Source organism: Phocoena phocoena, chromosome 14 (assembly GCF_963924675.1).
Source record: "Phocoena phocoena chromosome 14, mPhoPho1.1, whole genome shotgun sequence".
Taxonomy (NCBI): domain Eukaryota; kingdom Metazoa; phylum Chordata; class Mammalia; order Artiodactyla; family Phocoenidae; genus Phocoena; species Phocoena phocoena.
This window is the reverse complement of record NC_089232.1, coordinates 24,619,206-24,635,318: the sequence shown is the minus strand read 5'-3', so window position 1 is coordinate 24,635,318 and position 16,113 is coordinate 24,619,206. Positions and strand designations below refer to the sequence as shown.

Genomic DNA, 16,113 nt, shown 5'->3' with positions numbered 1-16,113 from the left:
GTTCACAGCCTGAGATCTGAGGTTGGGGGAATGCTGGTGGCTGAGAACAGTTGGAATGGACTGCTGGCTTAGTTCCCTGCCCAAGCAAGGCTGTATAGGTTCTCTGGTTAGGGTTACTAGATGATCAGGACTGGGTACTATACTCAGCAGTTAGCTTGCCTGATCTGGCAGGGCAATAGAACAGGTCCCAGGTCCTGCATGGTTTATTGTTTGGGGACCTGAATCAGGCAAGACTGTAAACTGAATTCCCTGGCCAGATGGGGCCACTCCTTTTGTTCTGCAGACAGGGAAACCACAGGCTGGCTCTGTGTTCAAGTGCCACTGTAAGCAGAGCTGTTGGATAAGCTATGCAGCTTCCCAAGTTCCCTGGTTGGGTAGGCAAGGCTACAAATTAATTTTCCTGTCAGGCAGAGTGGAATAATCAGATCCAAGGTTGGCAAGGATATTTGTGGTCTTGACTCAGGCCTACCCATGTGCCAAGTTCCCTGGCCAAATGGGGCCACTGGATTTGCAGATGATCATCTGTGCCTGTCAGAGTCTATTGCTGGGCTACAGTTTTCCAGGTGTTCCAGCCAGGATTTGTGGTTCAGAGGGGCTGGGAGCTATACTCAGCAGTGGGTGAGGCTATGAATTAGCTCCTCTGCCTGGGCAGAGAGAGGGAACCAGCTCCAACTCTGGAAAAGCTCTGTTTGTGGTCTTGAATCAAGGTAACCCTCACTCGCAATTCCCTGGCTGAGTGGTGCCCCTGGCTTTGCTCTGTGGATGATCAGCTCTGCCTACTGTAATCTCTGCTCGAGCATTGTTGGGTTACACAGCTTTCCAGGTGTTCCAACCATGCTTTCCCTGTGAGGTGAGGCCAGAGTGGAACTCCCAAGAAGCAGCCAACAATGCTGGGGGAGCTGGATGTCCACCCTGCGCTCTTTGTTCCCATTGGAGGAATTGTAGGCTCAGTGGAACCCTCTTGGTGTGGTGTTGCCCTTGCCTGGGGGAGGGGCAATGTGCTCTGAATGCAGTTGCTTCTCTTACCCTTCATATGCAGTCTGTCTCAGCCTCTGTGGTGCTTCAGGGATAGAAGCTTCAGTACTTCAGCCTCACCTCCATGTTCTAAGATTTTCTCAGTGAATAGCTGTTAGTTTAACTTGTGAAGAGGAGTGAAGTCAGGAGCAAAGCCTGGCATGTCCTATGTTGCTATCTTGATGACTTCCTACCATTTAAAAGTTGTCTTTTTTTTTTTTTGGATTCAGTGTTTACTTGGCTGCTATAAAGTTTTGACTGTTTTCCAGAGTTCTGGAAAAGCTGGTTGTGAATGTTCCTCATTTTTTCAATGTTTCTCTGGGACATCAAGATCTTGGATGTGCCCAGTCCATCATTTTTCTCAAGTGTGTGCTATTTTTAAACCTCCCTTTAGCACTGTGGTAGGACAATTATTATCTTAAAAGAAATAATTCCCTGAGTCTTTTGTATAACTCGGAGTTCAAAAAGTTAGGTTTTCCTAGAAAAATGATTTATAAATTCAGTGTTCAAGGACAGGCTACTCTGTGTCCCAGTAGAAGGGTTCCTATGTTTCAGACACTGTGCAAGGCATTTCCTATCTCTAACATTCACAAAAACCTGGTGAGATAGGTGTCTGTTTTTACAAATGAGGTAGCTTGGGAGAGGAAAGTAGCTTGTCTAAAGTGGTTCAGGAGATAGGTGATGAGGCTGTTAAAACACAGAAATGTCTGAGTTTTCAAAACTGTTTTAAACTCAGTTAAAAAAAAATATCTCCAGACTATATTAGATTATGATGGGGAAGGTGAGGAACGGATATTCATTTTTTAAAAATCTCTCATTGTGACTCTAATGTACAGCTAGTTTTGAGAACCACTGCACTTAACGTCTTGCTCCTAAGGAACAGCAGAATGCAGGTGAAATTCAAGGCAGGTCATTTTGTTCTAAATTAGGCAGCTAACCAAAATGTCCACATACTATTTTCAGTGAAGGGAGTAGAGTGACTAACTTGTCCTCGTTTGCTGGGGACTCCCCAATTTTAGTATTGAAGGTCCTGCATCTTGGGAAACGTCTTAGTCCCAGCAAACCAAGATGGCTGGTCATCCTACCAGCCACATATTTATGGAATTTAATTATCTGTAATAGCCTTTTTTTTTTGGCTGCTCCATGCAGCATGCAGGGTCTCAGTTTCCCGACCAGGTTTCAAACCTTTGCCCCCTGCACTGGAAGCATGGAGTCTTAACCACTGGACTGCCAGGGAAGTCCCTGTAATAGCCTTTTATAATTTAAAAATCCTAGATGTGTTCCTGAAAATTAAAGCACAGTAGGGAGGTGGTATTCCTATGTATTCCTTTATGATTTTGCATAAGAAACACAAATATGTCCAGGAACATTATTTGCTTTCCAATGAACAAGGTATCAGTGTTCTCACATTCTCACTTCACAGAGCCCTTAGTTTTGCAGAAATTTTAAAAGGGTGCCCCATCCCTTATCTCTCCCCACACCCCCTGCCAAAAGATACTTAGTGCCCCTTTTTAACCATTTAGATCCAAATATTTTCTTTTTTTAAAACATGTAAATTAATTTTATTGCATCCTTAAATCATAATTACTAATTGGGTTTGTGTTCATCTGCTGGCCACTATGTAACTTGCCAAATCTTGGAATCATATTTAACACTACCAACTCATTTGCACATAGAATTTCAGGTGGTATTTGCTTTTTATCACAGCAACTTCTGAAAACCAGCTTCATAAATACATATCATCTTCTAAAGTAATGTCACATGATCTAATGTTGAAACTGAACAACCTTGGGCTATAATCTCCAGTGGTTCTGACAGGTACTGCTGTTCTCCTTGAAAATTTAAAATGTCCCACAGGGGCTTCCCTGGTGGTGCAGTGGTTAGGAATCCACCTGACAATGCAGGGGACATGGGTTTGATCCCTGGTCTGGGAAGATCCCACATGCTGCGGAGCAACTAAGCCTGTGCACCACAACTACTGAGCCCATGTGCTGCAACTACTGAAGTTCACATGCCTAGAGCCCATGCTCCACAAGAGAAGCCACTGCAATGAGAAGCCCACACACCACAACTAGATAAAGCCCACACACAGCAGTGAAGACCCAACACAGTCAAAATAAATAAATAAATAAATAAAAATTAAAAATAAATGTCCCACAATGCCTCTTGAGTTCACAGTGGTGCCACAGGGCATCTCAGATGACAGTTTGGGAACTGTGGGTCCATAGATATTTAATTCTGTCACGCAACCACTACATGAAAATATTCAAATGAATAGTCAACCTTAATGCTCTTTTGACATTTTGTAAGAAGCCTGTAAAACCTGTGTTAAACATTAATTCACATTTCTCTGGACTAACTCCATGAAACTTATTCAAGTTTAAGAGAATATCATCAAAAATGTTGTGTTTATGACTATCTTACAGAATCTTCCTGGGGCACTTCTGGTTAGCAGATCACACAAATATCCAGGGCAGTGATTCTAAAGCACTATTTTTGATGGAAACTTGTTAGGTTTAGGTTTGGGCAGAAAAGAGGTTAAGAACCACTGGTCAAATGGACTGTGTCATGTTAAAAGCAAAAATGTCTCTGAATATTACTATCAGTTTTCCTCCATTAACTTCCACTGATGACCTTTGAAAACAGTCTCATGAAGTAAGGTCTTCAATGGTGCTCAGCCCATCTGTAACACTACCAGAGATAGTTCACTATTCCAGACACTTGTCTGACTTAACAAGGTATTTAAAAAATTGATGCATAATTAATGTACAATGAAATACACAGATCTTGGGTTTTCTCTTTGAATTTTTAACAACTGAGTATACCCATGTATCCATCATGCAAATCAAGACATAGAGCACTTCCATCACTACTGAAAGTTACCTTGTCTTTTTTCATTCTTCCATCATTTTAATTATGGCTGTTCTTATATTTAACATACATTGAGTCATAATGTATTCTTACCTAACTGCTTTCATTTAATGATGCTTTTGAGGTTTACTTATTGTATACATTAGTTTATTTCTAATGTTGAGTAGTTTTCCATTGTATGAATCCACCACTTTATCAATTTTGGTTACAGTTTTGGGCTATTTTTAATAAGGCTCCTATCAACACTCTTGTACAAGCTTTTGTTGTGAACATATTTTTATTTTCTTAGGTAAATATGTAGGAGTGGTACTGCTGAGTTGTATGGTTAGTAAGTGTTTAACGTTAATAAGAAACTGATGAACAGTTTTCCAAAGTGGTTGTTCCATTTTACACTTCCATCAGCAAACTAGGAGTGTTCCAATGGCTTCATATTCTTAGCAGCATTTGTTGATATTAGTCTTTTTCAGTCATTCTAGTGGATGTGAACTGGTGTATCATTGTGCTTTTAATTTGTACTTCCCAGCTGACCTAAGATATAGAATACTTTTGAATACATTTAAAATTTTGATAAAGTCCAACTTATCCTTTTTTTCTTTCTTTGTTGGTACCTTCTGTGTCCTACCCCAAAAAAATCTTTACCTACTCCAGGGTCAAACACAGTCTATGTTTCTCCCTGCAAGCTTTTGTTTCTGGGCTTTACATTTAGATCTATGATTCACCTGTGTGTGTGTGTGGAAAGTTAAGGGTTGAGGCTCATCTTATTTAGTAGTTATTCAGTTGTTCCACCAATAACTGTTATACTCTCCTTTTCCCACTGTATTAACTTGACACTGGTCAAAGATTGATTATATATGTTTAGGTCTATTTCTGGACTTTTGATTCTGTTCCATTGATGTATTAATTTATTCTTATCCTAACATCATAGTCTTGATTACTGTAGCTTTATAGTAAGTCGTGAAACTAGAACGAGCAAGTCTTCCAACTTGTTCTTCCATTTCAAGATCGGTTTGGCCATTTTAAGGTCACTGTACATCTACATAAACTTTATTTTTTTTTAAATTTTTTGGTTGCTATGCACAGGCTTCCTCTAGTTGTGGCAAGCGGGGACTACTCTTTGTTGCGATGCGTGGGCTTCTCATTGTGGTCGCTTCTGTTGTTGCAGAGCATGGGCTATAGGCACGTGGGCTCAGTAGTTGTGGCTCGCAGGCTCTAGAGTGAAGGCTCAGTAGTTGTGGTGCATGGGCTTAGTTGCTCCATGGCATGTGGGATCTTCCTGGACCAGGGCTCGAACCCGTGTCCCCTGCATTGTCAGGTGGATTCTTAGTTGCAGCATGCAGGCCCTAGAGTGCATGGGCTTCAGTAGTTGCAGCTCGCTGGCTCTAGAGGGTAGGCTCAGTAGTTGTGGTGCACGGGCTTAGTTGCTCTGTGGCATGTGGGATCTTCCCGGACCAGGGATCGATCCCATGTCCCCTGCATTGGCAGGCAGATTCTTAACCACTGAGCCACGAGGCAAGTCCCATAAACTTTAATATATTTTAATCAACCAGTCTTTGTTCTTTTTTTTTTTTAAAGCCTGATAGAATTTTGGCAGGGACTGCATAACTATTAATCAATATGGGGAGAAGATACCTTAAACAATAACTGAGTTTTCCAATTCATGAATATACGTCTTTTTATTTAGGTTTAATTATTTTTGGCTGCGTTGGGTCTTCATTGCTGTGTGTGGGCTTTCTCTAGTTGCGGTGAGTGGGGGCTACTCTTCATTGCGGTGTGCAGGCTTCTCACTGCGGTGGCTTCTTGCTGCAGAGCACGGGCTCTAGGTGTGCGGGCTTCAGTAGTTGTGGCACATGGGCTCAGCAGACATGGCTTGCGGGCTCTAGAGCTCAGGCTTAGTAGTTGTGGTGCACGGGCTTAATTGTTCCACGGCATGTGGGATCTTTCCAGACCTGGGTTTGAATCTGTGTCCCCTGCATTGGCAGGTGGATTCTTAACCACTGTGCCACCAGGAAAGCCTTTATTTACGTTAAACATTTTTTTTTTTCCTCAGCAATTTTCGTACTCCTCAGTGCCAAGTCTTTCTATAGATTTGTTCCTAGAATTTGATGTTTTTCACTGCTACTGAAGTGTTGTTTTAAAAATTTGTTTCCAGTTAAATCACTAGCATGCCCCTGGACTTTGATATTTGTAAGATCTTGGTAAATTCACTTATTTGTTCTGATTGAATTTTTTTTTTTTTTGTAGAGTGCATAAGGCTTTCTACGTAAACAATCTTGTCATTTGTGAATGTCAACTCTTTTGTTTTAATCTTTATGCCTTTTTCTTGACTGACTGCATGGTTAGGACCTACAGAACAAGGATGAACAGAAATGGTGAGAGCAGACATCCTTGCTTTAATATTTTACCATTAAGTATGATGTTAAGTGTGGATGCTCTTTATTAAAGAATTTATATTCCTGTTTTTGTACTGTGGGAGGGTGTTGAATTTTGTCCAGTGCTTTTTCTGTAATCATTAAGATGATTGTATGGTTTTCCTCTTTTATTCTGTTCATAGGTGAATTATACTGATTAAATTTTTAATGTTGACCCAAACTTGCCTTCCTGGAATAAACCCTATTTGGTCATGATGTATTAGTATTTTCCTTTTTATACGTTGCCGGGTTCAATTTGCTAATATTTTAAGGATTTTTATTTCTATATTCATGAGGAATATTGGTCTATTTTCTTTTCTTGTAATACCTTTTTCAGGTTTTGTACCACATACGGTATTTCTTAGAAGTCATCTATATAAGTATTTCGTCACAAGCCTAACAAATCCAAAACTCAATTGTTCTGAGGTATGTTTTCATGGCCATTGAAAGGTTCCTAAAAGCCATATGAAAGAAGTAAAAACAAAAAGGTCATCTGTCTGATTCTGTAAAAATTTTACATCCTTTAAGTGAAAAGCTGAAAAAATCCAGGGAGAGAATTGAGATGTGAGATAAACTGCTAACTCAAAGATTTGTTTTTGCTAGTTGTTTTCTCTCCTTCATTCCATCCATTTCACAGTAACAGGAAAAAAGTGTGGGGGGGGTGTTGGAAAAGGGAACTCTGCACTGAGGATTAGGCAAGCTTCACAAATGTTTTTGAATATCCTCAGATATAGTATATGATGGATAAAAATACTGAGATTCAAACTCCAAGCATAATGAAATTTAGTTAAAAACTATTGGGAATTTAAATCAATTTAGTTTTAAAAGCAGTTCTAATATTTTCCACTCTACAAAAAGCAAGAGAAATCTCTCTGCCCAAGTTAAAAATGTAAGGGATCATCTAACACACCTTTAATTACAAATGCAAAAATTACAGGGAAATTTCAAATGTACACTTTAACAATTAAAAAGTTACAAATTTCATATACAATAAAGTGCCATTTATATAAAAAACAAAGGTCTTTGTGTGTGTATACACACATACATACTTTTTAAGTAAAGAAAAGGTCTGAAAGGATAACAAAATGAAAACAGCAGTTACCTCTGGGAACATAATTGTGTAAGAATGCTAAATCCTTTTTAGCAATGGCTTGAATTTTCTAGATGAGATTCTACTCTTCATAATTTGTGTAACCAAAATAAACTTTAAAAAACTGTTCACACCAGTGAATCATGAGTCTTCACTGTAGTAGAAATCACACACCAATCTGCTGAAATAAATTACATGCAGCTTCAAAACTAGGGGTGATAATGTCAGAGGCCACATGCTCAAATCCTACACATAGTCAATTTTTTCCTGATTGTCTTTTGGGCAACAATTTGCATAATACATTTAGGATGGCCCTCAAGTTATTTAAACAAATAGATTTAACAAAAATTATTTTAGTAAACTCTTTGAAAAATGTTCTTTTTTTAAAAATTAATTCTCATACACATAGCATGTTTCAAAGTTTTTATTTTATAGTTATTGAGAGACCCACAAAGATTTTTTTTTTTTTTTTTTTGGCTGCGCTGGGTCTTCATTGCAGTGCGCGGGGCTCTTTGTTTAGGGGCTCTCACTAGTTGCCGCATGCAGGCCTAGTTGCCCCACAGCATGTGGGATCTTAGTTCCCCAGCCAGGATCGAAACCGAGTCCCCCGCATTGGAAGGTGGATTCTTAACCACTGGACCACCAGGGAAGTCCCTCAATTTCTTTTTGATTCAATGACCTTGCCTCACTTTCTTAATCGCACAAATTTTTTATTAGAAAATGAATCACATGTGCTGAATATTTATTTATTTATAATAAATTAATTTTATTTTTATTTTTGGCTGCATTGGGTCTTCGTTGCTGCACGCAGGCTTTCTCTAGTTGCGGTGAGCAGGGACTACTCTTCATTGTGGTGCGTGGAGGCTTCTCACTGCGATGGCTTCTCTTGTTGCGGAGCACAGGCTCTAGGTGTGCAGGCTTAAGTAGTTGCAGCACACAGGCTTAGTTGCTCTGTGGCGTGTGGGATCTTCCCAGACCAGGGATTGAACCCGTGTCCCCGGCATTGGCAGGTGGATTCTTAACCACTGCGCCACCAGGGAAGTCCCTGTGCTGAATATTTAAAATATTTGTTTCCTAAAGCGAGAGAGAGGCATGGACATATATACACTACCAAACGTAAGGTAGATAGCTAGTGGGAAGCAGCCGCATAGCACAGGGAGATAGCTCGGTGCTTTGTGACCACCTAGAGGGGTGGGATAGGGAGGGTGGGAGGGAGGGAGATGCAAGAGGGAAGAGACATGGGAAGATATGTATATGTATAACTGATTCACTTTGTTATAAAGCAGAAACTAACACACCATTGTAAAGCAATTATACCCCAATAAAGATGTCAAAAAAAAAATTTGTTTCCTGTCTAGGCCTACCACCAATGACAAAAAAACCACAACAAAAAATAGTAACTACGTAACAAGCGATAACTTAGTACACCAAAAACATACACAACTTTAAAGAAAATGGCAAATGAGGGAAACTATAACATAGCACATTCAAAACATGGGTGTCTGTTTTGTTTTTGTTTTTATTTTTGGCCGTGCTGCGTGGCTTGCAGGATCTTAGTTCCCCGACCAGGGATCGAACCTGTGATCTCGGCAGTGAAAGTGCAGAGTCCTAACTACTGGATGCCAGGGAATTCCCAGAACATCAGTATCTTTAAAATATAAAGCTCTTACAAATCCATAAGAAAAAGATGAATAGATATTTCAAAAAGAATTACAAATGGCCAAAAAACAAGTAGTCACTCTCTAATAGCCAAAACAAATCATTAAAATAAGATTTTTTTCACCTATTAAGTGCAAATGAGTTAAAAAAAAATGATAATACCTATTGCTGGTAGAGATTCATTGACCTTTCTTAGACTTCTGTTGGTACAATACATTGGTACACATTTCTGAAGAACAATTTGACAAGCATTAGTTATCAAAAGCCCTAAAATACCTTAATCAGAATACTTAACAAGTAATTCATCCCGATTAAGATTTTCATTTAAACTCATCTGTAAACAGAGATAGTTAAAATGAAGAGAACTAAAAGAGGTTTTTATGGTTCAGGACAGAAGACCAACCAAGGCCAAAACAGCTATAACAAGCTTCCTTCAACTCCTTTCTTAAGCTGGAAAAGTCGATGGAAAAATCAAATGGAAATGGAAATATGTTAAACTCTTACTGTTCCTGTGTGTCTAATTCCTGCAAACACTGCAAAAAAAAGGGGCAGCCTTTCATGATACCAGAAGGTAGAAGGTGGAAGGAATGGAAAGACAGAGTCCTGCTTTTTGGGTGTTGCAAATCCTCCCCTCCATTACTGGGAATAAAGAAGTGGCAACATATTTTTTTTTTTTTCCTTCTTTCTCCAAGCAAAAGAGCCAAGTGTGACTATATTAAAACCTCATTTTAGTACTTTCCTATAAAGTTCACTCAAACTTCTTTAATTACTGATTTAAGATGGTCTAGGTGATATTCTTCTATGAAGGATTCTGCTTGATTCAAAGCTTTTATTTTCACCAGAATAAGAATTATTTCTTTGACTTCATCCCTGAAAAAAAAACAAAAAAGCATTTTCCCTTTTAGAAGTGCAATGTGTAAGGGCACAGTGAATCATAAGTAGTTAATCTGAAACAAAAACTTTACCTTATGCCAATATCTAAGATAGCATAAAATATTTAGATGCTACCTTCTCCACATAATCATGAAGTTCCAATACAGACTATTAGTGGATGTATTCTGGCAAATTTTAATGTGAATGACTATAAAAAAGGAGAAAAGCATAGATCAAATCTATCAGAAATCTGACTTGTGGTTTGCTGCTACCAGCAGCTTATATGGGCTATCCTGGCAGCAGTATTTATCCACAGATATCATCAAATGCTACAATTTGAGGTTTTAACTTTTTTTCTTTTTGGAGAGGTGGTTTGCCAGAATACCGCTGTATTTAAGTCCTTAAACATCTAGTGCTGTGAATGAGATATCCAAAACAGAGATCTAGCTACTGCTGGGTAAATGCCAGGTTGCAGACCTGTACATAACAAATGTTGAGATTTTGAAATGGCTAGGAAAATTAAGAAGACATTTAAAACATGCTTGATAAGAGGCTTTTGATTTATAGTTTTAATTTTAAATTCCCCTGTGATACAGTTTTCTGGAAGTGCTTATTTTGGAAGAGATTTACATTTAAAAATATGAACTAATATGCATGAGGTGTGAATATAAAATATTGAGTGATTCTAAAGATCATACAGGAAAATATCTCCTAACTCTTCAGTGACAGTCTTAGATTTTTAAAAGTAAAGTACAAATCTTTCTAAAAATTGCTGAGAATGGAACCCTAAACTATGCTTATGGAGGTACAAATAAAATATGCATTACCTGATTTCACTTGTAGATAATTTACGTGCAGACTGCAGTAAAAACTGGATGAAGTTTTCTAGCTGGGGAATAGATGTTCTCATGGCAGAATTTTGGAACCATTTTTCTGGTAAACATGCTGCTATCTGATAATCAAAACACATTATTTTTAATAATGACAGTTATTATCTAAGGACTTTTAGCTAACATAATTTCATTTAATCCTCATAGTACTCATGTTGCTTGAGTATTATTCTTCCATTTTATAGTTCATGGTTAAATAACTTTTAAGAATTTCCGTTTTTTCTGTCAAGGTTATATATTTAAAAAAAAATCATATTTTGATACCAAGAGCTTAAAATAGACTACTCTTTATAAATACTTCCTAGTACTTGTAATACTTTCAATACTCTGTATTTCTGAGCGGTTAAATTGTACAAAACATTTATAACTAAACACCAGAAATGTGTAGACACAAAACACATTTAGTTAACATACCTACATTTGACCCTTAAACAATGCAGGGGGTTACGGGCAGTGACCCATTCGCAGTCGAAAATCAGTGTATTAACTTTACAGTCGGCCCTCCATATCTGTGGTTCGGCATCCAAGGATTCAACCAACTGTGGATTGTGTAGTACTCTAGTATGTATTTATTGAAACAATCCATGTAGAAGTGGACCCATGCAGTTCAAACCTGTGTTGTTCAAGGGTCAACTGTATAAAATAGGTACATTTTTTTTTTTTTCTGTGGTACGTGGGCCTCTCACTTCTGTGGCCTCTCCCGTTGCGGAGCACAGGCACCAGACGCGCAGGCTCAGCGGCCATGGCTCACGGGCCCAGCCGCTCCGCGGCATGTGGGATCTTCACGGACGGGGGCACAAACCCGTGTCCCCTGCATCGGCAGGCGGACTCTCAACCACTGTGCCACAGGGAAGCCCAAAATAGGTACATTTAATATGATTTCACAGTAAGAAATTGGGTGAGTTTGTGTATAATCTACATGAAGAAATAAATCAAGGTCATTCTAAGATACACTGAGTGAAAAAAATTAATTATGGTTTTGATTTTCTTGTAATTTAATACATTTCTTTAAATGTCCATGGCAGCATAAAGAGTCAATGTATGTGCATTCATTTTTTTTCTTTTGGGGGGAAAATAACCCCAAACAACACTTATCATCATCATGTTAAAGGTAATACATGATTTGGGGAAAGGTTTTGGAAAAAAAAATGTTAACAAAATAAAAAAGAAAAGAAAAACGTCCTCATAGCAGAAGGAAGAATTTTTTTAAAAAAGGAGAGAGAATGGGAGCAAGGAAAAATCTGAGATCATACTATTTAAAGAAATTCTTGGTTTTGCTATAGTTGGTAAGATCAAGATCAGTACGTACTTCTAGAAAGTAGAAAGTTGCACCATATATATATTATAAAATATGTTAAATGAAAGTTCTGGAATGCACTCTTTCTAAAATAAATCTGACTGGTCAACACTGAAAACACAGTTGAGGAAAATGATTTATCCTATTTTTTAATCACCTTTTTCAATTATCCAGAAAAAATACAGACACACTGATTGCCTAAGGCAGAAAGTCCTATAAGTCTTATCATGCAAACTGTATCTTTTTAAAGTTTAAAAACCAGCCCTTACTGGCTTGGAATTTAATGTCATTTGCCCTTGCTTTCCCCTTGTTTTGTACCACAAGTCTCAATAAAATTCTGAAGAAACTATCTAGCTTTTCCATAAATGATCCTGGGACTTATAAACGCATTGTCTTGGCCTGGTTTTCTGGCCACAAGCTGTGGAGAGAATGTCATATATCCTCTTCCTTACTTCTGCATAGTAGAGCCTATGGTCAAAGAGGACTAAACTGAAACCTGAAACACACATAGGATGGATGATGATTGAAATTTCTGGTAGATAATGTAGTTTAAAACTACATGAAATAAAAACCACAGCTAGAAAAATGGAGGTTGTCTAGGAACTGCTATCTAATATTACATATATATTTATATTTTTAAAAATTTTATTTAAGAATGTAAATATTTTCCCACATTCTTAGCAAGTTTTCCTCATGACTTTTATCTTATGGATAGACACTAATATTTTTAGACATTTAGGTTCTTTCCAACTGTCATCTATTATAAATAATGCTACAATAATTTTCTTTGTATGTAGAAACCTTTATGCACATCTGATTTTTTAACATAGGATAATTTCCTAGAAGTAAAACTGCTAAGTAAAAGGGTATAAACTTTAAAGGTTTTATAGCAATCATGCCAAAATAGTTTCCAGAATTGTATTCCTCTTTCCATAGTGCAGAAACTATTTCCCAGAATTGCCACTCCATACGTTCTAGATGAACGGTATCCCTGGAATGATGTGGGGCTGTTGTTTCCCTGTGCTTATGACAATACTGGAAATTATAATGGAAATAACAGCAAAAAATTTGCCAGCATAAAGGTAAAAACAATATCCTTACTGTATTATTTGCAATTCTCTGATTATTAGTACTGTTAATATTTTCCACATGTTTAGAAGTTATCTTTGCATATTCTTGTTTTGGTGAATTAGGCAATTCACCATGTTGCATGTCTTTTGGTCATTTTCAATAAGAATATTTGAATTGTTTACTGCTTTTTAAAAATGTGGGTATTTATCCTCGTTATGCATTGTAACTTATTTTTCTGTTTTTCAACTTTCTTTTTAACTTTCCATTATAGAAAATTTCAAACATAAACAACAGGAGAAAGAATAAGTATAGTGAGCCCAATGAACCCATCTTCCAGTTTTAACAATAATCAAATAATCCTGATACATTTTTGGTTTACTGAAGTTTTATATTTTTGTCAAATCTATTATTTTTTCTCACCATTTTTGCTTTTAAGTTCAGAAAGGACTCCCTTAACATCAGGTATAGTCATTTATCTTATTAGTACAATATTTTATAGTTTCATTTTTTTACACTTAAGTCTTTACTTCACCTGTAACATTGGTATGTAGTGAGAGGTGAGGATCTAACATTCATTTTGTAAACAGTTAACCAGTATACTTTTTTAAAATACTGGGTTCTTCTGGGTTTCTAGTCTGTTAAATTAATTTGTTGTTAATGTGAGTACCATAATATTAATTATTTTGCTACAAAATTGATTTTAATAACTAAATTTTAAAAATGATAAAATTAGAATCAGTTTCTACACAACTTACCTGGTTGCACTTTTTAACAACATCTGGCCCAGGTATGGCATTGAGAAGAGCTATAATAAGATAACGATTCAGCAGCTTCCCTAGTCCTAGCTCTTGCAAGGTGTCTTCTGGGAGGAGTTCATTCCAAAGAAGGATATTGCGGAAGAGCTAAAACACAATAAAATGTCAAGTGACTATGTACCTTTTCTCCAAAGGAAAACTGTAATAGTATCCAACAAACATAAAAAGTTGGTCAAACTCTTTTAAACTCTCACTACAATTGGCACTGTTGGAACCGTAAATTTTAGAATCAACAGAAAACATTTCTGAATAAACACTTGATTCTTTCCAACCTCCATATATTTGTTCATCCTATTTTCATTTTTTTAGGACAACCGCTCAAAATCTATTTCAAATTACCTTGCTGGAGCCTTTCCTGATCAAGTCTTCCTTCTCAATCCGTACTCTCCTGGAGGCTCGGGCCATCAGATACAAGACCACAGGACCTCAGGATTCATAAAAGCACTGCTGTTAAAGCCAGTGCTACGGTTACCAATGTGTGACCTTGAGAAATCAATCAAACCTGAGAACCTCACTGCTCTAATATAGAAAATAAGATTAATAATAACCTGTGACTTTGGAGATACCTTGGGTAAAATACTTTTAAGAAAATCTAATAAAAGTAACATGGGTTGCATTTCCCTCCTCTAAATGCAGATCTTTCTGTGAATTTTATGGTATCTTCCACTTTCTTTCCAGTAATATATGTATCACGCTAGGTGCTGAACTACATCCAATTGTACTAATATGCAATGCCTTTTCACAATGTCATTTTTGATGTTGCTCCCTCTTCTTGAAAAGCCTTTTCCCTGACTCAACCACATGACAAGTATTGATTCACCCTATCAAAATTGTTCTTGCTGAGGTCACCCATTACCTTATCATCATCAAATCCAGTAAAAAAATTTGTTTTCTAATTCTCTTCAGGGGCATTAACAATCTGTAGTCTTCGTTCTTGAAGGCCCTTCACTTAGTTTCCCTGATGCCACTTTCTTATGACCATTCTTAGTTTCACAACTCATTCTTAAGGCCTCTCTGAAGACTCCACTTTCTCTGCCCACCTCTTATCTCAGTATCTCCTAAGGGTCTATCCTTAGCCTTCTTCTCATGCTTCATGCAATCTCCTCAGAGGTTGTCATTCATGACCATGCCTCCAAATACTGCCTATATGTGGTTGACTCCCAAATCTCCAGCTCAGATCTGTCCCCTGCAATTCAGAATCATATATCCAATTGCCTCCATTTGTCCCATAGATATTAAATTCACTATGTCCAAAACAGATCTTCTCTCTCCTCCCAAACCTTTTCTTCTTCCTGTAACCCCTCCAACGCCCTCAAAGAATGTCATCATAAGTTACCAGGTTGCCAAAGTCAAAAACTTGACTAACACCCTACATTCTTCATACGTAATTAATATCTTTTGAATCCATCTTTTCCTTACCTTCCTTTGCCACTGACTTAGCACCGACTTCATCCTGTATCATTTAGACCAGGGGTGAGACAACTATGGCTTGTGAGTTAAATACAGCTTATTGCGTGTTTTCGTAGAGTTAGTGAACTAAGAATGTTTATTTATTTATGTATGTATTAAAATATTTATTTATTTGGCTGTGTCAGGTCTTAGTTGCGGCATGAGGGATCTTCATTGCAGCATGCGGGACTGTGGCACGTGGGCTCTTTTAGTTGTGGCATGCGGACTCTTAGTTGCGGCATGGGAGATCTAGTTCCCTGACCAGGGATCAAACCCCCAGGCCCCTGCATTGGGAGCGTGGAGTCTTAACCACTGGACTGCCAGGGAAGTCCCAAGAATGGTTTTTGTAATTTTAAATGATAGTAAAGCTTACTGAACCAAAGACATGCGCTCATTTGTTTACATATTGTCTATGACTGTTTGTACTACAGTGGCGGAGCTGAACAGTTCAACAGAGACCATATGACCTACAAAGCCTAAAATATTTACTGTCTGGTCCTTTACAGAATTTTGCTGATCTTCACTCTATAGTAAATTTTTTAAAAAATAAAAACAATTAGTTTTATTCCTGCCGTTTTCTGCTTACCTTTAGACCTGACCAGAACTGTCTTTCTTGGAACTTTGAATGTGGTGACATTCTGTTTTCTACAGCACTAATTTGAAGCAAAAGAAAGAG

At 37.7% G+C, this 16,113-nt stretch overlaps 1 protein-coding gene across 1 annotated transcript in view; it reads right to left on the bottom strand.

Moving 5' to 3' along the window:
• Positions 1-9,794: 9,794 nt before the first annotated feature.
• The window catches only part of GCFC2 (GC-rich sequence DNA-binding factor 2), a 72,894-nt gene continuing 66,575 nt past the window's right edge, over positions 9,795-16,113 (bottom strand). Inside the window, exons 14-17 of the mRNA XM_065890797.1 lie at positions 16,024-16,090; positions 13,929-14,075; positions 10,743-10,867; positions 9,795-9,912 (exon numbers count right to left, since the gene is read on the bottom strand). Of these exons, the coding sequence (XP_065746869.1) occupies positions 9,795-9,912; positions 10,743-10,867; positions 13,929-14,075; positions 16,024-16,090 (457 nt within the window). The remainder of the gene's footprint in view (positions 9,913-10,742; positions 10,868-13,928; positions 14,076-16,023; positions 16,091-16,113) is intronic.